At 39.7% G+C, this 25425-nt stretch overlaps 1 protein-coding gene across 1 annotated transcript in view; it reads right to left on the bottom strand.

Annotated features, from left to right (window-relative positions):
* Positions 1 to 3954: 3954 nt before the first annotated feature.
* The window catches only part of LOC110963797 (ATP-dependent 6-phosphofructokinase, platelet type-like), a 58026-nt gene continuing 36555 nt past the window's right edge, over positions 3955 to 25425 (bottom strand). The window contains 9 exon segments of the mRNA XM_051953101.1: positions 3955 to 4974; positions 6263 to 6368; positions 7917 to 8016; positions 8731 to 8842; positions 11826 to 11887; positions 13555 to 13719; positions 17383 to 17535; positions 24689 to 24776; positions 24991 to 25061. Coding sequence (XP_051809061.1) covers positions 4818 to 4974; positions 6263 to 6368; positions 7917 to 8016; positions 8731 to 8842; positions 11826 to 11887; positions 13555 to 13719; positions 17383 to 17535; positions 24689 to 24776; positions 24991 to 25061 — 1014 coding nt within the window. The 3' untranslated portion in view covers positions 3955 to 4817.

The following is a 25425-nucleotide window of genomic DNA, read 5'->3' as shown; positions in this document are numbered from 1 at the left end:
ACAACTGTGGGAAAACCGAAAACAATGTCACTTGTGGGGACCTCATTTTGGTCCCCACAAGTTTAAACAGTGTTTTCTTGGCCATGTTGTTGTTACTGAAAAAAGTAAAAGTGCAAAAACGTTTCTTTAGGGTTAGCCATTGTTTTGGTTAGGGTTAGGGTAAGGGTTAGGGGTTAAATATGAATGGGAGTCAATGGTATGTCTCCACAATGATAGCAAGACACACACATGTATGTGTGGGCGGGAGGAGGGAGGAAATATGCTCCCCCTTCCCAGGGGGTATTGGCATAAAAAGTTTGAAAAACACTATTCTGGTCATTAGCTACATGAGCAATACAAGATCCCAGTGGACAACCTGCCAGTTCATCATCTGCTCCAAGACCTCTCCAAAAAAAAAATGCAAACGAGATTCACTACTGAGCAGGCTTTACAAATGCTTCTGACTGAAACGAGCCCTTCTGACTCTGATGGAGAGGACATAGACCTTCAGGCAGATTCTGACTCGGAGCAGTCTTCGGGTAAGATTTCTCAAACATCAAATTTCTGTTTCAGAATACTTCACATTTAATTTCAAAAATTTTGTTCTTTTGGGGAATATTTTTTTACTTCAAGATTTTTTTTTTTTACAAATTTCTAGATAAAAAAAGATACATTTTAGATCAGAGGTCATCAATGTTTTCACAGAAGGAGCCCGAAAAATGTGAACTTCTGAACCAAGGGCCACAATACTGACAGAGTTCAGAATAAAGACAAACAGAACAATGAAAAGATATAATTTGACTCATTTCTACATTGGTACATTTCTCTTTGCTAACGATATAAATTTGATCAATTTGCAGAGGAAGACACGCCCCCTCCCCAGAAGAAGAAAAATCGGCTGGATACCGCACTAACAGAGACCGCAAAAGATGACACAGTGTGGTGCAAGGAAGAGGTTGGACGACGTCTGAAATTCACTCCTATTGAACCTTACGCCGCAGAACGAGAGCCAACACAAGAATAAAGATCAAAACTCGCCTTCAAAGCTTCCTCTGTTTTCTCACTCTCCAGATGCTTCGTACCATTCAAGCATGCAAGGGAAACAGAGACTGTGAATTGGTTCATGGCTGTTCCAGAACTAATGGCTTTCATTGCAGTTATCATCTGGCGAGGGGTGACTAAGGTTCCATCATTGTCTGACAACTGGTCAGAGATATATGGAAACAAACGGATTATGGCAACAATGTCTAGAGACCGCTTCAAAGACATCATGTGGCACCTACGCTTTGATAGCAAGAATACACGGGCTGAGCGAGTGCAGACAGACAAGTTTGCAGCTATTTCTGAATTATGGGAATCATTTCGACAGAACTGCGTCACATTCTACAGACCTGGTCGGCACATCACAATTGATGGACAGCTTTACCCATCAAAGACACGTTGCCCTTTTCTGCAATATATTGCTACCAAACCAGATAAATTTGGTATCAAGTTTTGGGTGGCTTGTGATTTGAAATCAAAGTATATCTGCAATGTCTTTCCATATGTTGGCAAAGAACCCAGCCGTCCCAAAGAGGAGAGACTGTCTGAGAGTGTGGTAATGAAGTTGATGGGACCATTTCTCGATCAGGGCAGAACTGTCACGACGGACAATTTTTTCACATCAATTTCACTTGCAAGAAAATTACGCAGCCAGAAAACTACCATTCTTGGGACACTCAATAAAATTCGCAGAGAAATTCCCCCTTCAGCTCGAGAGATAAACCACAGTGAGTTCAGCAGTCAGATGTTTTCAACAACTGATCCCTCTTCAGTCCTTAAAGGTATACAGATCAAAAGATCCCCTCGCAGTCTTGCGAGTATAAGAAAGCTGTATATGACCTTTTCATTTTGGACTGTTAACATTCAAATTATGATGGACTTGTTTCTTTGCTTCTGTGAATTACAGCATCATCAGCTGCAGCATCTGTCTGTTAAGTAAAACCAGTAAGCTCAACGACAGAATCCTGAGGGCAATTAAGTGAAAAATATTGTTCAAGAACAGCACTATATACAACCCTGTCAATTTCCACTTCTTAGAATGTTTACTGACAATTATCACACCTAAAATAAGAAATAATATTCTGTACTTTTAGCAACTAGTTCTCAGCTGTAAACCAGAAACCTCATAGGGTTCTGTATGCTGATCAGTCTAAATCAAAATGAGTACTACCCAATACACAGTGAACAACAACAATCTGTACCCTTGATCTGTGGTAAAATAATCTGAAATGTTCTGTGCAGGAATGGAAATTTTAAAATACAGTAAGTAGCACTCTGTACATTTAACAGTGAACCTGAGAACAATAATAAACAGTAACAATATTCCATATTCTTACATCAAATACAATAAAATACAACAATTCTTAAGTCATTTAATAGTGCACAGCTCAGCAAACATCATAGTGTTCTGCATAGAAATCGCAAAAAGTTGCTCTCAGTAATCTTCCACAGTGAGCAGATGTTCTTGTGTTGCAGGTCCATGGTCCAGATGTGGCCATCGAACAGGCTGAGGGGGTCTGGCATCGTCTATTTCCTAGAGCACCTCCTCTTTTTGCATTCTTCATATGGGATGGAAATAAAGTAACGTTGGTTTAGCACGTCCATCAAAGGCCTGTAGGTGTAAAGCAGGAAGCCCTCCACAATGAGGATGTGAGTCTCCTCCTCCTTGTGGTTGGACTTCGGGGCCATCTGTGTCCAGAGTGTTATTAACGCCATGAGACTTCTCAAACTTCTGCTTTACAAACTCTAAGATTAAACTCTCCACAAGGATCCAAAAGAAGTTGAACTTCTACATGAGTGGTTTAATTATTCTTCATCTACTTCCTGAAAAGTGTCGTCAATAAAAAAGACAAAAACTAATCTTTTCAGCTGAACTAAAGACAGACTTTGTGATTTTTCTGCTCACATGTTGTGTTGTTGTAAACTTACTCTTTCAGATAAATAGCCTCCTAACTCCCTGGAAACCAGTGTTTGTTCCGTTTTTGTGTCACTCCTCGGTAGCCCTAGACAGCCGAGTCGTAATGTTTTTTGAGCAACACACCATACTATGACGTTGACGTCTACAACCGAACACCACATGGCAATTGAGTAAAGTTTCAATTGAAAGTTATTTATAAAGATATTGTAGTAAACCTGCTGACATGCCATAAATCCACACTTGACTCACACACTACTCTATATTAAATAAGTCAGAAAGCCTTGGAGTCTTGTCTGTGTTTTCTTCAGGAGGAAATGACATCACGTGGGGCAGGTCATGTGATCTGGAATTAGCAAAGAGGTGTTTTTGTAATAGGTAACTTAGCTGAAAGTGATTTCTCAGACACAGATACAGTTTGATATATTGCCAAAAATAAATATCTGTTGTGATTATCTCAACTTAATAAAAAGAACACAAAGCAATTTTTGAATAAGCTAATTTTATTATTGTATATCTAATTAGAAGATGGTTGGTATTAAATGTGGACGGTATTTTTTTTTATTAATAAGTGATTGTTTCCATAATAAATAATTATGGAATTTCTAAAGACATGATCCAAATGAACATAAAAACATTAGCTTTTCTAGTTTTGATAAAAATGTATGCAAGATATATCCCATGGACTTCAAAAGTCCCTCAATTATATATGGACCCATATTCAGTTATAAGGAGCAAGGAGTGCATAGACCAATATATAGGACCATCTATAAGATGAAATGCTACTTCAACAACAGTAAAGTCCACATTCTAGACAGAGAAGACAGATGTTTGAAGCAGTTTGCAAACATTTCTACTTGGATTCATGGGAGTTTTGGGTGAGTAACGCCCCACAGGTGACCCTAAATGAACATCTGGAGCTACTCGTCTCAAAGAACCAAACACAAGACCAGCTGTATTCTGCTGAAGAACATAAGATCCCTGTTTTTAATCAAAAAAGAAGCAACACAAGCCAACTGTTTCCACACAGTAAATGCTTTATTACTCTGATAGGACGCTCACATCACACTGCCAGCATATAACGTCACTATTGCGTAATTTCAACAGCTGGCAGGACCCTACTGACAAACAACCACTATAAAGATGTTACACACAAAATCCCAGGGTGGACACAAACAGCAAAGGCAACAACACAACACAAACAAACGCGCTCCTACGTACAGTTAGCAGGTGACGGAACGCACAAATGGAATCGTCTTACAAAGCCTCACTAAACTGCTTTCAAGTGTTCGGTGTCGTACAATCAAGTTATTAGACGTTTTTCAAGGTGCGAACAAAGCCAGTGACCCTCCTGGTATATATTCCCTCTTTATAGGCAGCTTCACAGGTTTACAGTAGTTATGGAAGTCAAAGTGCTGTAGAAAATAAAAGTCATCAAAGCTACACTTTAAATATATCACCTAGACAGTTGCTCAGCTAGGTGTCTTTAAAAAGAAAAATAGATAGGGCTACATTTTGGGACTAAAACACTTATACAGTACATAAGGAGTGCTGTTATACATTTCTATTTATAAGCTTTATAATAACTTTAGGGAATTTGAAAATACAATGTCAGTGCTGCTAGCTTGTTTAAACTAGAGTTATATTCCAAATCACCACCATTAGATTTACCATCTAAAATCCCTTCTGAGAAAGTGCCGTAACTAAAACCGTACAATAGAACTTCTTTTTGAATCTTGTTAAAATGACCTACTGTCTTTTAAAATCTACCTTGTGTTTGCAGTCAATCAGTGGTCGTTCAGTCATAGTGAGTAGCAGTCACCGTTTCGTGAAGCTGCTTTCCTGTTTGGAGTGAAGCTCTGCCAGCAGCCAGAGCGGCGGTTCAGATGGTCGCCGTGGTGTTGCTCTCCTTGGCCCGGAACCGGCTCACGTGTTCCAGTTGGCCGGAGTCGGACACGTCGTAGCTCGTCTTGTACTTGGCCAAGATTTTCATCAGGGGACGGAGCTTCAGCCACCACTGCTCCTTCGGGATCCTGTGGCTGAAAGGGCGAAAGATGAGGAGCTTTTTTAGAAGATATTCACTTTATAGTGCAAAAGTAAAACCACACCAGCAGAGTTGAAGCCCTCATTAGTGTTTGGCAAGTCTGCTGGACTGAAGTAGTCGTCTCTTGTGGCCATTTGTTGGGTTCAAATGTTAAATATGAGGAAGAGGAGATGTTCAGACTGAAGAACTTCAGATAAAAATCTCTTTAGCTGCTGCAGAACAACAAATTGATCATTTGAGATATACACTACTGTTCAATAGTTTGGGCTCACTCAGGCAATTTCGTGTTTTCTATGAAAACTCACACTTTCAGTCGTGCTAACATAACTGCACAAGGGTTTTCCAATCATCAATGAGCCTTTCAACACCATTAGCTAACACAATGTAGCATTAGAACACAGGAGTGATGGTTGCTGGAAATGTTCCTCTGTACCCCTATGGAGATATTCCATTAAAAATCAGCTGTTTCTAGCTAGAATAGTCATTTAGCACATTAACAATGTCTAGACTGGATTTATCATTAATTTACAGCCCGGTCTCACGGGGATTCGTGAAACTGTCACGTCAGTTTTTGTTTCGGTTTCGTGCGCACCAACACGATGTCGTCATGTTTTTCGTGCCGCTCACCACGAGCGAAACCCGCTGTGGTAATCACATCTGAAAGTGGTTTATACCGGCGGATTCATGACGATCTAAGCTGTCCATCGGCGTCTGCGGCCGCCGCAGCGGCCGCCACTGTGGCCGCCGGACATTCTTTGAATTCCTATGCAAATTCGGCGGATTCATGACGATTTAAGCTGTCCATCGGCGTTTGCGGCCGCCATCGCGGCCGCCATTGCGGCGGCCGCAAACGCCGATGGACAGCTTAGATCGTCATGAATCCGCCGGTATAAACCACTTTCAGATGTGATTACCACAGCGGGTTTCGCTCGTGGTGAGCGGCACGAAAAACATGACGACATCGTGTTGGTGCGCACGAAACCGAAACAAAAACTGACGTGACAGTTTCACGAATCCCCGTGAGACCGTGTTGTAATTTATTGTTATCCTCATTGAAAAATAATTGAAAAAATGAGGACATTTCTAAGTGACCCCAAACTTTTTGAACGGTAGCGTATTTAACCACAGTAGTTTGAGGTTTTAGTTCCCAAAATAAATCTAAATTCATCAGTTTTAGTCTGCCAAAACGTCTCTGTATTCATACGCCTGAAAGCATCATGTTCTGGGGCACTTTACAGTTTAGTCATACCTAACTTGGAATAATAAAAAATAAATCTTCTTACACAAAGTCTGTCTCATCCCGGAGCTGTGAAACCGGCTGAAAGACCAGAGCTCTGCGACGCATCCCCAACAGGCAGGCTGTGTCCTCTGAGTTAGCAAAGACCCTCCCTGTGTTGAAGAAAAACATTAAAATATTAATGATAATAATAATAACTTTATTCATATAGAGAGATACTCAGAAAGAACACTGTCTAAATATGGTCAAATATACTCAAATGTGTACAACACCAGATAAAATAACAAAATGCCACACTCATCAAGGGAAAGAACAAGTGAGATAAAAGAAAAATAAAGAGTAAAACCATTAACTCAAAGCTAAATACATTTACAGCAGCAGCATACATACACTGATTTTGCCAGCGATAATAGCCAGTATAACTATCCATCCATCCATCCATTCTCTATACACCGCTTTATCCTCACTAGGGTCGCAGGGGGAGGGGGGGGGCTGGAGCCTATCCTAGCTGACTCGAGCGAAGGCAGGGGACACCCTGGACAGGTCACCAGTCTGTCACAGGGCTACATATACAGACACACAATCACATTCACACCTACGGGCAATTTAGAGTTATCAATTAACCTCAGCATATTTTTGGACTGTGGAAGGAAGCCAGAGTACCCGGAGAAAACCCATGCATGCTCAGGGAGAACATGCAAACTCCATGCAGAAAGATCCCAGGTCCAAGCCGGGATTTGAAGCGGGGATCTTCTTGCTGCAGTATAACTAAATTTGTGATTTCTTTGACAGACTTTATGATTTGAGATGCAATATTTCTCCACTTTCAAGCCTTTCAAGTAGTGGCTCCTAGGCTATGGAATGCTTTGCCACTGTCTCTGCACACTTCAGTTTCTGTTGAGTCTTTTAAAAGGCAGCTAAAGACCTGGCTTTTCAGTCAGGCTTTTATTTAGGTGGTGTTGTTAAGACTACTTGTTTGCCTTTTATTGTGTTTGTACACATGGTTGTGTCACTCCCTGTTGTTTATTGCTGATTTTGATTTTTCCCTATTGATTTTATTGTGAAGCACTTTGTGAATTCATTTCTGTGAAAAGTGCTATATAAATAAACTTTGCCTGCTTGCACTAGGTAATAGATCTTTTAATAATAGATCTTTGAGATGAGATACCATCAAAGAGGATGCCTGACGTCACACAAAGAGGATGGAATTCATTTTAAAACCAGTGATATGATGGTTAAGATGTCAGAGGTGCTTTTAAATTTGCTAGAATATAATAACAATCTTTCTTTATATACCATCTTACAAAACTGGGCTAACAAAGCGTTTCACAAAGCATTAAAATATAGAAAACACTGGATAATACGCATTGCTTCACATTATAATCGATGAAGTGTTCATCCCAGATGGCGGTTATGTAATGTTGCTGGTTTGTCAATAAGGCTTTCAACGCATATTTTCAGCAACTATTATTGCTGAGATCATCAACTTGTCAAAAAATTTGCTCCACATCAAACTCCAGATGGCGCACTACTGCAGCAAGGCTTAAATTACGCCTCATGCAAGCTGTAACCTGTTAACATGGTCGGTAAAATGAAAGATAAAAGGTTCTGCAACTATCACACATAACTGAGGTAAACAGTGTTCTCCGGTTCAAATATAAAGCCTTCATTAAATGTAAAGGTCCAACGTTTTGTCTCACCTCCTTTGTAAGAGTCCTTGAGCGTCCGTGTGATCCACTGCATCGCTTTAGCAGCAACTTTCGTACCAAAGTTTCTATCAAATGGAGACGGAGCTCCTCCCTGTGGAAGGAAAAGAACACGTTCTATTTTAAATAATGCTGTGAAACATCCAAGATTTCTCAGACTACATAAGGATATTTGTCTAATACATGTAGAATGATGTTTAATAACATCTACTGTATCCTGTTAATATGCATTAAAGGGGAACTTCGTTTTTTTTCAACCTGGGGTCTGTTTTCATGTCATTTCATACATGTGAGTGATGGAGAAATGAATTTTCGACATAGCTCCAGTATTTAGCCAGGCAGGCAGCTTAGCAGCTCAGCTACCAGCTCAGCTAGCGAAAAGTATGGGGCAACTTGCTCCCCCGCGTCAAAGTCCGCCCTAACGTGCTTTTTTCCCCACACTGACCGGCTCAGATAGTCTCAACGAGTGTCCCACAACATACTAGAGATGAGAAGTGAATGAAAACCTCCACATTACTTGGTGATCGCTCTTTGTTGTGGTCTGTATCCAAATCTCAGGACGCTAGAAAGCAAATCTCATTCCGAAATAGCGCGATAGAGCTATTGCGCGATTTCGCGAGCTGTCGTGGGAAAAAAAGTCCTTTAGACAATAGAATCCAGCCTCATATAAAGGATGGATGAACCATAGAAAAGATAAGTAGATGTTTTCTAGACTCCCTCAAGTTGCAGTTTGAGGACGACAAGGTTTATTTGCATTTACTTGCTAATGACAATAAAGCAAATCAAAGTGTGTTTTTGTGTGTCCAACCTGCTGCATATGACCGAGGATGTTCTTCCTGCAGTCAAAGACTCCTCGTCCCTCCTCAGAGTACAGCTGGTAGATGAAGTCAGTGGTGAAGTTCTCGTTGCAGTTCTCGTTTCTAAAATTAACAACAAAGACAACAGGGGTAAAAAAAAAAAAGGTTGCTACAACAAAATCTGCTGTAACCTGAGGTCTGGGTTTAGGGTTATTAAGATAACTTCATTTCTGACTGTTTTCATGGCTTCAGTGGTGATTCGCTTCTGACCAGGTGCATCACCATCACCTAATTAGCTTTAGAGCATCATGTTTTGTAGAAGATCTTGTGGAGTTTGGTGTGTGGACAGTGAGAATTGAGAGTCAAAAGTACCATAAGTTTCCTGTTAACAGGTGGTTTTAATGTAATGCCATTTTTTATGCTGTAGAAAGCATCTAATGACCAGGTAGATTATAATTTTGCCCCTTCTGGCAAAGAAAGCAGCACTTTATACATGGTTTTTAACACTGCACAAAGCAAAAACAGTATCCTAACTGTTAGTACACCATATTTTACACTATTTTGCCTGTTTTACTTATAATTTATGTTTGTTTTGACTCATGAACATATGTAAGTTCATGGAGACCATCTAAACCCTTTTCTGTGTGTTTTGAGTGTGGATATTAAAGATATAGATTCTCAGTGGAAGAACTCCAGTCTTCCTAGCTCTAGTTTTATTTCTTCCATAGGTCTTTGTGAAGCAAAACAGTCTAAAAACTGACAGCTTTGAGCTTAATGACGTAAGATTAGCAGTAAGGCTACTTTCTGGTTGGACTTCAGCTTTTGTGTTCTTTACTTGCTTTCTATGACTTTAAATATCACCAGGGTTGCAGATGTAAGAATAAGGCTGAAATAGTCTTGGATTCCATAACAACAAGCTGCACATTTAATAGAATAGACCACTGTAATTATATCTACTCTAGCCTTAATGATGGGGCTGTGGCACTGATACGCCTTTAACTGGTGCATTAATACATTCTGCAGTTATTTGCTAGCTTTTCTTGTGTACTGTGTTGATTTTAGACTGTATTACATTTTAAAAACTGCTCATATTGGTTGAAGACTAGTTGGATCTTCTTGTGAGAAATAATGTGGCTTGAGACCTATTTGTGATTTGTCATCTAGACTCTGCTCCCTTTATGTGAACCGCAAACTGTATATAAAAGTAGTCCATAGTTTGTAGACAATAGGTTTAATGCCTCGAGTCTCAAATTTGGCTCTTGCCCCCTTGATTTTTTGTAAACTAAATGCAACAAAAAAGGTGTGGATCTGTCTAGAGAACCCAAAGACACTACGCAGTGATCTGGTAGTTTTACAACACAGCCATGCCTCAAAACGTACACTGCTTTATTGTCTATTTCCCTTGAAATGGGACCATAATTTACTAAATTAACATCTAACAATTTTAAAAGAAACTTGTATCGAATGATTGAGACCATAAACTTATTAGATAAATGTTTACTGGTCACAGACCAAATCAGAAGTTGGATCATTTTCTCATCAACTTCTATTTTGTACTTCTATTCTGAGTCGCCCCCTGCTGGTGTGTTGGAAAGAATGCATGTTTAAAACACTTTTTAGACCCAGAGGATCATCCATCTTTTTCAACAATCTATAGTGTGATCACTTAGTTTCACTGCAGATGTTAGACTTAGTGAATCCAGATAATGGAAGATATCATGCTACTGGTCTCTGGTGTTTTAAGCAATGTAAAATACAGCACTTAAGTCATTAAAACTGCATTCTAAGAAGTCACACAAGGCTATTGTGGTTAATTAGTCTCCATTTTAGGACGTTATTGCTAGACAAAGGCCTATAGTACAATAAAATGGCTTTAAAATGTCTTGTGGTTAACATGAAAAAAAGCAAAGAGGACTGAAATTCTTCCATTGTTAATCTTTATGTCTTACATGCACCCTCAAAGAAAAGGGTTTAGATGGTTTCTATAAGCTTAAATACCTTCAAGAGTCAGACGGACCATACATCATTTTTTGTCAAAACATAAAATAATGTAAAATACGGCGTACAAACTGTCAGGATGCCGTTTTTACTTAGTGGAAAAATGTTGCTTTGTTTTTCAGAAGTGGCACAAACATAATCTATGTGGTCACTGAATGCTTTTTACTGCATAACAAATGACATAGTATTCTAAACCTCCTTGTCCTCTAAATGGCAACAAAAAACATCAAGCTGTCTTAACTTAGATGAGAAAATAGCACTTAAGACTATAAACTCATTAGATAAATGTTTACAGAAGTCACAGATCAAGTGAGAAGTTGGATCATTTTCTCATAGACTTCTATTTTGCAGACGGCTTTTTTTTAGTCACCCCCTACTGGCTGTTAGAGAGAATGCAGGTTTAAAGCACTTCTCAGACCCAGAGGTCACAGTTCTGGTCTCTGCTGTTTGACAGACCATAAAATAGAACACTGAGGTAACCTCAATAAGCCACTGTAACATTAGAGGTTTTTTTCGTCCCAGTTTTATGAGATCAAAGGTGAAATTCTGAGGTGGAGACGAATCTCAGACATACAGCTGCACACCACTGAAACAGAAGTGAGTACATTAGTCATCTGGGTGAAATTAACTAGCACTGCCTTCAGGCTGCTGGTTCTCTACACCCACAATGTTTACACACTTGCGATGCAGGACTGCGTTTGAGTCTAGTACTAATGAAGAAATGCAGGCGGACCCACAATGTCACCTAGACTCCGTCCAAAATGTTACATTTGTCCTATTTCCAGAGACCTCCATCCTGCTGGGAGGAATTGAACCAGCGTAGTAGTGCAGTGGACTAAAATAACCACAACAGAGGACATGAAAAGACCTCTATCATGAAAGTCTTTAAGGTCGATGTGATGTCAAACATGTGTAAGACCAACTGATTTAATCGACTCAATTAATAAGAATACTTATTTACAACTACGGCAGTTATTTAGCATGAAAAAGAGATCGAATACGGAAATATTTTTACTCCCAGTTGTATTCTCCATGCAAAAACCCCACAGGCTACACAGCAAGATAATGCAGCAGATTTGAAAAAAACCTCAGTGGAACGAAGTCTCACCTGAGCACCAAACCCCTCTGGATGCTCGTCTTCATCTTCTGCGTCAGATGCTCCACGTTGGCCTGAAAACACAAACGGAGGCTTCAATTAAACCGGAGCGACAGCGGCGGCCTGCAACCTCCACCAGCAGCCGCGAAAATCTCACACCTCAAGTCTCATCACTCTCTGGCTTTGAGAGGTGCAGGGTGACGTTTGTACCACCGGGGGGCGCCGCAGTACACCTCTGTGGCAGCCAGGTGTGCTAGTGCAACATTTTTCTCTGAATGTGATTAACTCTTCAATTTATTACATCCGATTAGGAGGAAAAATGCTTTAAATTTCCTGAATTTGATGCATTTTCTTCATGTTTTATGATCTAAAGTCTGTGGCAAATACAGTTAACTGCTAATATGTAACAATACTGATATTTATTTTCAAAAATAACCAGTTTTGTCAAGAAATCCTATTGAAAACCCCTACAGGACATAAAGAAATGAATGTAATGGGGCTTAAAATGAGATTAAACGACTTTAGTTTGAGTTTGTTCGACATGAACAACACAAAGACTGACGTCTGTGATCAGCTGATGGGATCTGTCTGTCATGGAACGAGTGATGCAGCTCAGAGGTTATTAATAAGCTGCCTCACATGCGTCGCTATAATCCAGGTCACCTGCACACTCCTGAAACATCCAGACAGAGGCGGTGACTGACGGACGGAAACTGCTGCAGCCAAATGTGATGAGTGGAGCTTCGCTAAGGGGAAAATGTAGTTCAACTAAAGACACGAAACAAAAATAAAAACAAGGAGAAAGAAGAACTGATAAAGCTGTCAGCTCGATAAAAGGTGAAGTTGGAGGTTTTGGTATTTTATGATGATAAGGAGGCTTTAAAGGTCATAAATGCAAGTATTTTTGCTGTAACTGAACTACGGATAGACCGATGACCATCTGATAATCGTGGCTAATATTCAACATTTTTCCAATAATCAATATCAGTAAACTGCTGGAGGATTATTGATGAATTAAAAGCAGTCAGATGGAGCCTAGTCTCTCTGTTTGTCGTCACTCGGTTGTCCCAAAAAAGTCTCTCAAGTAGAAACTGCAAAAGCTATTGCCACAAACCAGGAAATTAGCTTCTCTCCCCGTGGCTAAGGCTACGCTAACAGCTAGCAGCTAACAGCTAACAGCTAAGTCTAGAAACCTGTCTATAAAACAACAGACAAAAAAAACTAAACCAAAAGAGAGTCTTTAAGATGTGGACCTTAGTGGGCGATAAAAGTGATAAAACTGTGAAAGATTAAGAAAATCAAGAAGAATCTCAGTTGAGTGTCCTAATTTAATCTCTCCTGTTCATATTTTACATATTTAGTAATAGTCAACCTTATTAATGAACGAGTCCAGTTATGAATGACAGGTTTCAGCTTTTATATATTTAATTAAATTAAATTAAATTTTATTTATATAGCAAAGACTGACAACACAGCACTGAGCATATTAAGGTACAGACCTCACGAATTATAAACAGAGAACAGAGAAAACTCAACAATCCAAAGTTGGATTCTTTTTGAGCAACGGTAGGAAGGAACAAAAGAAAACCTGGAATAGGTAGGGGAAAAAAACTTCCAAAAGAACCAGGCTCAGAAAAGGTGACCATCTGCCTTGACAGGTCGGTTCCAAAATATCGGTTATTGCACTTTGTCGAGGAACTACAATCGGTATCGATCCCTACACCAGATATTTCCTTCTCACCTGGAGGTCACGGATGTCGAACGCCTCCTCGTAGATGTAGACGGTGTCGGCGCCGGCAGCCAGACCGCCCACTGTGGCCAGGTAGCCACAGTAGCCCCCCATGGTCTCGATGATGAAGACCCGCCGCTTGGTGCCGCTGGCCGACTGCTTGATGCGATCACACGTCTGATTCGCACACATCACATACAGTCATTAAACAAGAAAAACGGTCACCATGGAGACCAGGCAAGTAGAGCTGAGGCAATCGAACAGGACACTGAATAAATTTTACCATCTGTCATGTACTTTGGGTTTTCTGATTCAGGGTAGAAACCAATGAATATAAGGATGTCAATTAATATTTAGAGAATTTTTAACAGACTTAACAATCAAAAAAGACTATTAAGAAATTTATACATGAGAAAAACAGCATCAGCTCTACGTCAAAGCCTATAAAACACCTGTAGACCATTCTAGGTAGAGATGCACAAGTTGACTCATGAGTAGCTGTTCGAATATAAAAGTTTTACTTGTAATAAAATCTAAGCATGTCTGATGATGAATGGTCACATATTTGGAGAACACAACAGTCAACTACATCCTCACGTGTATGGAGATTATATTGTTGAAAAAATTTAATAAGATTCTTCATCACACCAAAAATCAGGAGTAAATACTCATCTGTACCACAGACATGTTGGAGAAAATGTGGGGCTATACATGTAGATCATTCTCATGTCTTTTGGCTTTGCTCCAATATTATAAAATTTTGGAAAGATGTCCACCTTGTTATTGTCAAAATTCTGGGATATGATATACCTAAGCTGTGTATATTTCTGTATTTTGGCGATATGACAGGGAATGTTGTGGTAAAAAAGGACAAATATTTATTGAAAATCTTGTTAGCAGCATGTAAAAAAGCAATCACAAGAAAGTGGTATAAGCCAGATCCACCACCACAAGTTGACTGGTTGAAAATTGTGAATGAAATATACAGTATGGAACACTTGACACATAAGATAAGGACTCAAGAAGATCAATGCCAAAGAAAGTGGGAGAAATGGACCATCTACTCACCAACGACAGGATAAAGACTACTACACTAATAATACAGAGACAAAGCTGTAGAGACGTGGCAATCCAACACGTTTTTTTTTTTTTTTGTTGTTGTTGTTGTTTTTGTAGTGTTTGTGTTTAATCGTCTCCTTTTGAGAGATAATTGTTGGAAAAAATACAATAAAGAAAAAGTTTTATAAAAATCTAAGCATGGTCTAATGCAGTGGTTCTCAACCCTGTTCCTCAGGACCCCATGTCCTGCATGTTTTAGATGCTTCCCTGCTCCAACACACCTGACTCAAATGATCAGCTCGTTATCAGGCTTCTGCAGAGGCTTGATGACGAGCCTGATCATTTGAATCAGGTTTGTTGGAGCAGGGAAGCATCTAAAACATGCAGGACATTGGGTCCTGAGGAACAGGGTTGAGAACCACTGGTCTAATGTACGGTTAAATCTAAGCTGTGTTTGTGGTTAATGTGCATTAGGAAACAAAAACAACCTAATGTATTATTTTAGCTAAGAGTTGCTGTTTTCTGCTGGGATTTTTTTTGGCTTTTATTTCTCCTTCATGTGAACAACTTTCACTGACAAAACTGATCCTGTTCTCAGTTGCTGAGGTAATCTTTCCTATTCTTTTCTTATCTTTGGAAAATCTATTTTTTTCATGATATTTGCACATGCAGAAGCTTACTGAAACCCTTTTAAGTCTGTTAAAGCAACAGCACTCTGTCATTCAGACAGAAGTCACTTTAAATGCCCCTTGTGTCTTTATTCAGACATAAACTGCGCACACTTTTGTACATCGAGTGACAGAAGGCGTATAAATGTACTGACAAACAGAAGACTAAATCTAAATCCACTTAGTGTGAAATGGTTTTTACTGCAGCTGATAAACTGTGACTGAAAAGTACACAGTGTGGTTTAGCTTCTGATTGATCTGATCTGATTTTCCCTCTGTGCAGATGTTCATTTGGATCGTGTTGATGTCCGATGCTTTAAAAAACTCAGAGGAAATGGTTCTAAACAGCTGAAAGCAACAAACTGAGCTTCAGCTCCTGGTAACATTTTGTTAAAACCTGGATTACACTTTTGTACCTGTTCTGTTATCATCATGAAGTGTTGCTTTTATGGACATTTCAGTTTGTAATAGATGTGATTTTGGCACACCAGCTGTTTCTTTCACTCTCTGAAATGCTTTGGATACATAATTAGTGCTCAAATGTGGAAAATGCCTTCCCAAAATCGCTTAAAATTAATAATAGGTCCAATTTAGTAAGACGACCATCGTGACCCTTACAGAAAAGTGACCAAGTTGCTCATTTAGACCGTCACATTAAAAAAGAGACATCTGAAAGCTGTTTAACTAATAAATAATGGTTTTTCACAAATTCCAAATACAACTCCATAAGAAGGAAGGAAACTAGAAAGAATAACAGTCAGAACAAAAGCGTTACGATTCAGCTCCATCAGAGTCGACTTGTGCATCTCTTTGCTTTGAACAGATGAGTGGAGTCTCCAAAGACCAGAACACTACAGTGTAAAGTCTCATTCACCTCCTTAGAAACTGCTCTATTCTCTGGTTTTGTGAGGTTTTGGGACTCACTGTTTTGTTCTTAGCAGCAGATTCCACTCATCTGGTGTCAAACAAACAACAAGTGAAACAAAAATCACTCGGAAACAGTCACAGTGATGCACACAAACAACATCAGTCAAACTTTTACACACAGCTGCTTCAGAAATGCATCTTCAGTGATCAACACCAGCGCAGTCACTGACATGCATTAAGGCGTTAACGTGTACTCACTGTGGGTTCACTCCTGATTTCTCATTCATCTCTAAGTTTCAGTGGATCAACTGCGATCACAGTTCAACACTGTGAACGACTGAATCAGTGGCATCTCAGCAGGTTAATGGAGGTTTTCTCTGCTTCATTTCACTCAAGTTTCTAATCAAACATACAATACTCATTTTCAAGATTTTTTGTAAGTTATATGTCACTTTGGGTATGAAATCTTCTGGAATCCAGTGTAAATTTTACTTTAACATCAATACATCATCATTTTAGTTGGACAATTTGCAAAATAAACAGAATTTTAATGTATTTTATTTTTTAGCTTTAAATGTAAGAAGATAATAATTAAAATTGTTGCATTTCTTTTCCTTTTTTCATATTTTCCTTCATCTTATATCTCATTTATTCATTTTATATGCTTTGCAATTGTAACTGTACTTTGAAAAAACAAATGGTCAGTGGTTCTCTGGAAAAAAAAGCTTTAAATGAAAACACAGTAAGAGATTTTATCAATGAATTTCATGTGTAGTATTTAAATTTACACTGCAATATTTCAATATCGTGTAAAATTTCAATTTCATTTGTTGTATTTCTTTATTATGTGTGATGCTTTACTACCTCAGAATCATTGCTGGTAATATTTACTACGTTTTCTACTCATACTTATATCTTATTGTTTTCCTACTACACTCTGTGATTTTGTTGCTATTTCATTTGGGTTTTTGAGCAATAACTGGCAAAGCTATTTCCTTTGGGTATCAGATTTGTTTATCAAGACATGAACTGGCTTGTTCGTCTATTTTTTTGGCACTAAATTTTGAAATCTGAACACTTGTCTGCTCCTTAGGCCTGAGAAACACCAAATTAACCCTTCTGCTCATCACTTGATCAGTCCAGAGGCAGTTTGAGATCCAACAGTCATCATCCTAAAAACAACATGGAGTACCTGCAGCTGTTAACATCTGCCTGACAGTGTGTCTGTCTCCGGCCGGGCCCTTACCTCCACGATGGCGTTGAGGGACGTGTCGGCTCCGATACTGAGGTCGGTGCCGGGCACATTGTTACTAATGGTGGCGGGCAGCATGCACATCGGGATGCAAAGCTCCTCGTAGTTGGCTCGGGCCTCGTACAGCTGCAGCAGCGACTCAAAGGCCTGATGGTGGTGGCCGTAAGATGAGGTTAGAGCAGCAAATCTGAGATTCTGTCAGTGTGTCCTCGTGTGGCACATTATCATACTGTTGAAGGCTGCCTCATGGTGCCCAGCAGCTCCCTCAGCATGTATCCTTTGAAACTGAAGCTACATCCTAAATCAATGCTGTTTACACATACTGTACACGACAAACAGATAGCATGAAAGGACTTTTCTGCATTATACAGTGGGAACGGAAAGTATTCAGACCCCTTGAAATGTTTCACTCTCTGTGTCATTGCAGCCATTCGCCAAATTAAAAAAGAGTTCATTTTATTTCTCATTAATGTACACTCAGCACCCCACCTTGACAGAAAAACACAGAAATGTAGAAATTTTTGCAAATTTATTAAAAAAGAAAAACTGAAATATCACATGGTCATAAGTATTCAGACCCTTTGCAGCGACATTCATATTTAACTCACATGCTGTCCATTTCTTCTGATCCTCCTCGAGATGGTTCTGCTTCTTTATTGGAGTCCAGCTGTGTTTAATTAAACTGATTGGACTTGATTAGGAAAGGCACACACCTGTCTATATAAGACCTTACAGCTCACAGTGCATGTCAGAGCAAATGAGAATCATGAGGTGGAAGGAACTGCCCAAGGAGCTCAGAGACAGAATTGTGGCAAGGCACAGATCTGGCCAAGGTTACAAAAGAATTTCTGCAGCACTCAAGGTTCCTAAGAGCACAGTGGCCTCCATAATCCTCAAACGGAAGACGTTTGGGACGACCATGACTCTTCCTAGACCTGGCCGTCCAGCCAAACTGAGCAATGGTGGGAGAAGAGCCTTGGTGAGAGAGGTAAAGAAGAACCCAAAGATCACTGTGGCTGAGCTCCAGAGATGCAGTCGGGAAATAGGAGAAAGTTCCACAAAGTCAACTATCACCGCAGCCCTCCACCAGTCGGGGCTTTATGGCAGAGTGGCCCGACGGAAGCCTCTCCTCAGTGCAAGACACATGAAAGCCCACATAGAGTTTGCCAAAAAAACACATGAAGGACTCCCAGTCTATGAGAAATAAGATTCTCTGGTCTGATGAGACCAAGATTGAACTTTCTGGTGTTAATTCTAAGCAGTATGTGTGGAGAAAACCAGGCACTGCTCATCACCTGCCCAATACAATCCCTACAGTGAAACATGGTGGTGGGAGCATCATGTTGTGGGGGTGTTTTTCAGCTGCAGGGACAGGACGACTGGTTGCAATTGAAGGAAGGATGAATGCGGCCAAGTACAGAGATGGAGGAAAACCTCTTCCAGAGTGCTCAGGACCTCAGACTGGGCTGAAGGTTCACCTTTCAACAGGACAATGACCCTAAGCACACAGCTAAAATAACAAAGGAGTGGCTTCAGAACAACTCTGTGACCGTTCTTGACTGGCCCAGCCAGAGCCCTGACCTAAATCCAATTGAGCATCTTTGGAGAGACCTCAAAATGTCTGTCGACCAACGTTCACCATCCAACCTGACAGAACTGGAGAGGATCTGCAAGGAAGAATGGCAGAGGATCCCCAAATCCAGGTGTGAAAAACTTGTTGCGTCATTCCCAAGAAGACTCATGGCTGTACTAGCTGAAAAGGGTGCTTCTACTCAATACTGAGCACAGGGTCTGAATACTTCTGACCATGTGATATTTCAGTTTTTCTTTTTTAATAAATTTGCAAAAATTTCTACATTTCTGTGTTTTTCTGTCAAGGTGGGGCGCTGAGTGTACATTAATGAGAAATAAAATGAACTTTTTTGATTTTGGCAAATGGCTGCAATGACACAGAGAGTGAAAAATTTCAAGGGGTCTGAATACTTTCCGTACCCACTGTACTTGAAGAAAGTGATGCAATACACCCCCTGTCAAAAGTTTTGAGACACTTTCTCATTCAAATAAATTATAACCCGCCTCAAAACTTTTGACAGGGGGTGTATGTTCATTGCAGTTAGTTCCCCTTTGGTAATTTTACACCATTTTTTCCTTTAGAATGTGCAGCTTGAGCACACCAGCTCACTTTTGACTATGCTAAAACACTGAGAAACTACTCTACACTACACAAGATGTAATATTTAAATAAATCAGCTGTAAATATTTGATCCCAAAAAAATTAAATGTATTAAAAAAATGTCTAAGGAAGAATAATGATACAGAAAGTATCACCCTGCATTTTGACTGAACTGGTTCTTTTAGTTTGCTAAGTTTGAAACCCTGAAAACTCAAATCTGTGTTTCTGAGACTTTTGTACATGGTTATTTCTAAATAGAAAAGGTCATCCACGATGTTAATTACTCATTTTGCTCATTACATATCCTCTAGCATTAAGAAGCACCATATGTACATGCTATTGAAGTAGAAACCCAGATTTTCACCAGAAGGGGTCTTTAAAATGTGCTGAAAATATGATCAAAAGTGTGAAAATATTTAATCTGAAATATTTAGGCTGGTTATAGAGAAACTTGACATGGTACAGAGGGGGTCTTTTTTGGGTTGAAACACACTAGTTATGAGTACACAGTAATTCTTGGTTGTATGGATTTAATAGACGATATGATTCAGGTTTTAGAAGGTTTTTCTGACACTGACAAGACAAATTCATTGGTATGAAATACCAAATAGCTGTAATTTCCTGCTAGATGATATCCAAGTATACACTACTACCTTACAAATTGACATTGAAGACGGAAGGACACAGGAAAAGGAAGCCGCTGCGACCATGAACCTGCAGCTCTGCATGTGTTTTATGGCCTACAGTGTGCTGTGCTGCTGGCTGGCTCTCTCCAAGAGGTGGGGGTCTTTGGCTTCTCATTGGCTGACAGGAGATGGGAAGGGGAGATGTGTGGGGGTTTCACCTTGGCTGGCATGTAACAGTGTTGACATGACAAGATAACGATAGAGGTAGGACTCCAGAGGCCCGGAGCGACGTCTCCTTTTATGTCCAAAAAGCAAAGCTGATTTGTCTTCTTACAATCAGGCAGTAGGACAAAGGAAAGCTGCGCTCCAAACAACACGTCTAGAAATGCAGAAGGCATCCAGTGAAGCTGGACTTGTATGTGCCTAGCAGCATGCAAACTTACTCTCCAAACACACCGGCTCTGTGCCGTTTGGAGAAGGACTGAACCCGGCCTCCTGTCGGCTGGTCTGCTGTTTACCAAACAAACACACGCCAAAGCCAGAAAACATGCCACAACACGTCACTGCATGCCCCAACACTTACCTGGGGCCTCCGCTGAGCAGCTCGCCTCCAACAACAACCAGCAGCAAGGAGTTCCGACTATATGAGCTAACGTTATTAGCTTCTGCACCTTTGGCTGCGACAATAGCTCAGTAAACTCTGTAACTACTTAAACTAAACAAAGTTTTTTGGCTTGAATGTATGCGGAAAGCCTGAATGGTTAGTCTTCATACCTGTACCACTATCATTTACTACCAGTATGAAGTAGTTTTGTTTATGTGAAAACGGGTCATTACATGTCATTTGAGCTGTGGAAATCTAGCTAAAGGTTTGGCTACCTGTATTTCCACAAAATAAAACAACCTTTAACACTTTACAGCAGTGTTTCCTCAGTTTCTCTCTTTAGTTTAACAGCTGTTAACAAAACTGCCAGGACTAATGAACAAAGTTTTATACACTAAAACAAGGATTTTTTTTATCATGATTTGCTCAGAAATTAAAAACTTTACCACAACATAAATAATGGCCTACACAGCTGTGGACAAAAGATGACCTACACGTGTAAAGACCATGTATAAGATGGCAGTCCTGAGTTTCTAATGACTCCTACAACTCTTTATTTTCTATGATGAAATTTTTGAAACACATGGTTCTTGGTCACAAATAACAATCATACATTTTGGTTCGATTTATTACCGGTCTTATGGAAGTATGAAGAAAATCTGCTGGGTCAAAAATATACATACAGCAACTTAAATTACCTGTTTTGGTGATGCAGAAAGGTGCATTAATCAAATTTTCTTCATTTCATGGCCTCTTAACATCTCATGAGTGATTACGTTTGACTATAGCTGCTGACTCCTCGGAGCCAATTCAAATACAGCCCATTTGATCCACTTATTAGACTCAAACACGACAACTAGAATGTCTGAGGAGCCCATCTAAGATCTTAAAAAGCAAATAAATAACTTGAACAAGTCAAGTTAGTCACTTGGCACCACTTCAAAGTGGCTACAGATAAAAAACAGTGTTTCACATCAACATGAGCAGAGAGTCTCCATGAAGAAGGAAGTTCTTCCTCTAGAAGCAAAACCTTAAAGGTCCACTGAAGTTTGCTGGTGATCACATGGACAAAGAAAACACTTTCTGGAGGAAAGTTCTGTGGTCAGATGAAACTAAAACTGAGCATAAATATGTTTGTATGAGAAAAGGTGAGGCCTTTAACCCCAGAAACACCAAACCTACCACCAAGCATGGTGGTGGCAGTATCATGCTCTGTGGAACTGGAGCTTCACACAAAGTATTGGAATAATAAAGAAGGAGGATAATTACCTCCACATTCCTCAGGAAAACCAGCCAAAATGCTTGATTATTTTTTGGGACAAAGACATGTAATCTAATAATTCCATCATAGGAAACCAGAAGTCATGGGAGTCACTGGAAGCTAAGGACTGCTATAGTCTGCATGATCCGTACAAGTGTATGTAAACTTTTGTTCACTTCTGTAAAATACACTGACAGATAACCAGGGAGCAAGTTCTACTTCTGGATGTGACTGACATGTTTGCTTCTCCACCACCTGAGTTATATATCCTGTCCAAACCATCATGATTTTTTATGTCTGAATAAATTAAATAAATAAGAAGGTTCATTTAAGTATGTAGCACTACACGCTCTAACTGTCCCTAAGATGAGAATCTAACAATACATTTTCCAAACCATGTGTCTACAACTATTCATCCACAATTTCTTGAAAGTCCTAATGTGCCAAAGAATTCCACTTCCTGCTTGGTAAAGTGAGGATGCGAGCCGTCGATCAGCGAAGCCCCAAACTCTAACAGACTGGGCTGGTGTGTGTTTGAACTCCACAAACACACACACAAGCAGTCGAGCCCAGCCACACTTACATCAGTAATGGCGTTCAGAGCTGTGTCTGAGCCAATGCTGAGGTCTGAGCCGGGTATGTTATTGGAGACGGTGGCGGGGACCATAACCATGGGCACACACAGCTCAGTATATTTGTCCCGTGCAGCCGAAAGTTCCATTAATCCCACGTAGGCCTGCAGCAGTGAGAGCCAGTGTCTTATTGGTGGTTATTGAGCAGGTCAACACAAATGGGAGAGAAGTGAAGAGGCTGAGGTCTTTACAGAAACAGTGGGCAGGAGGACAAAGGGCTGCTTTTGGGAGAAAATCGTGGTGGGGAGAACTTGGAACGTTTAGGGGGTAACACAGCTGTGTCCAAATTTCAAACTGCATACTAGTAGAGACTATCTGCTATGTTGCATCAAATTAATTTAAGCTATTCTGTACTTCATATGCAAGAAATTAATGCTGTTAAAGTAGTTTTAACTACTTTGACAGTTTTAACTGTTACTTTACTTTAACAGTTTTAACTGTTAAAGTAAAAACTGTTTTAACTACTTATTCTACTAACTACTTATTCTCTTTAAGGAGAACAATTACAGTTGGAAAAACTTGGAACTTTTAGGGGGTAACAAAGCTGTGTCCAAATTCCAAACTACATACTAGTCGAGATTATCTGCTACGTTGCATCAAGCTAATTTAAGCTATTTTACAATTTATATACAATAAATTAATGCCGTTAAAGTTGATTATTTTGAGTGCAGCTTTTAGAAGAAAAGCTCAATCCCCATAAAACTCAACTTTTGTTACTGAACCCTAGCAAAATAACTTTCAAAGTGTTGGAATTGATAATCGATAGGAACTGGAATTGATAAACAGAACTGGAACTACAAAGGAAACTTATAAGCTACAGAAGTTTGATAAAGACTGAAAACTTGAGCTAAAAGAGGCTTTTTTTCTTGCTTTGTATGAGGACGCTCTTTACCTCACATTATGTTAGTTTATTTGGTACAATTGCATATAGATTAATGCATCTTTTACCATTTTGGAAGATGTGTACCAGTGTTTAGCAATCTTCTAAACTCTGAAATGCTAAATGCTGATTTTCTAATTAAACATAATGATCGAGTAACTCTGACTTTTTCAGTTTAAACTATAAATCCCCTCTGAACTCTGACGCATGCAGCCTGAAATGTGAACACCAGGTGAGCTGGGAAGATGCAGGGAAGAGGCTTTGCGGGTAAAGCTGGGCCCATGGATGGGAGATGAGACTTCAGGTTAATACAAGAGGGGAAATCAGAGGCAGAAATGTGAGGAGCAAAGGACTGGGAGGATTGTTCTACTGGGAGAAGCCAAGGGAGAGAGCCAGGCCAATCAGGACGGACATGAGACACAAAGTCGATGTCGTAGCTTCGCACACAACAAGATGGAGACAGTGTTCTTGTTTGAACCAAGCTGCCGAAGCCAAAAAACAACACTTTTTTTTAGTTATTTATCGTTTCAAAGCTCTTTGTCATGATTAGAATTGTGTTTTCCAGGTTTAGGTGACATACAGAATGGAAAAAGTTACATTTTCCTACTAAATTTACCTGGTAGCTTCCAAAAATGACACCATCTTTAACGATTGTCTCCCTCTAAAGCTGAATTTTAAGGCCATTTTCCTGATTATAAACCCGTTTTTAGAATTATTTGGCTCTGCAGCTTGGTCAGTAAGCAAAGGGAGAGAGCCTAAACATTTAAATGTGTGTTTTTCAGTTGCAAAAAATGTAGTAATAAAGATGTTAAGACGGGTTCTGCTAGTTGAAATGTTTAACAGGGAAAATCGGTGAAAACAAAAATTGAACAATGTGGATATGAGCAGTATAATACATGGTGAAAGAGATGGAGGAAGATTATTCTTATAAAACGTACAATAACGGCAAAACAGTGCTAATAATTCACATTTATCTACTCAGATTACCCAAGAATTCTACTTTTTTATAGCTATCAGTAGCTTTTCTGTCAGAATAAGGTTGAGCAAGTTTAAGACTTTTCAATAAAACTGATAAAGCATGTTCATGTTCATGAATTAAAATAAAAACCGGTTTAATTACAAACCTCAAATCCTCCGATCACAAGCAGAGCGTTGATGTTATGGATCCTGATCTGCTCAGCGATCTTATCCAGATGTTTTCCTGGAAGAGTTCTAGAAAATAACAGTAAAATATTCCACTTGTTTTATTCTATTGGAGTTCTGCTTCATTTCTAAGTGATAAAACTTATTGTTCAAGTAGTTTTAGAGACAAAAAATATGATGCTAAAGCAAAAAAAAAAAAAGAGATAATACTGATCCAAATGTCACAAGATTTGACAGAACATCTGCAGATCAATTAATGTCTATTTATGTCACATCTACTGACCTTTTTGTCCCAAGCAGAGATCCTCCCTGACCGGTCCAACCGCCAACATCTCCCCATTTGATCTCCTTAATCTGATGAGAGAGAAAAAGGTTTGAGAATTATTCGGAATTTCCTGAAATTTGGCTGAAATCTCTGTAAAATCGCCCAAGTCAGCTGGGATAGGCTCCAGCATCCCCGCTACCCGAGTGAGGATAAAGCGGTGGATAGAGAATGGATGGATGGATGGATGGATGGATGATGGATGGATGGATGGAAGGATGGATGGATGGATGGATGGATGGATGGATGGATGGATGGATGGATGGAAGGATGGATGGATGGATGGATGGATGGAAGGATGGATGGAAGGATGGATGGATGGATGATGGATGGATGGATGGATGGAAGGATGGATGGATGATGGATGGATGGATGATGGATGCATGGATGGATGGA

The sequence above is a fragment of the Acanthochromis polyacanthus genome, chromosome 9 (genome assembly GCF_021347895.1).
Source record: "Acanthochromis polyacanthus isolate Apoly-LR-REF ecotype Palm Island chromosome 9, KAUST_Apoly_ChrSc, whole genome shotgun sequence".
In the NCBI taxonomy this organism is placed as follows: Eukaryota; Metazoa; Chordata; class Actinopteri; family Pomacentridae; genus Acanthochromis; species Acanthochromis polyacanthus.
This window is presented reverse-complemented; position numbering and strand designations above follow the sequence as displayed.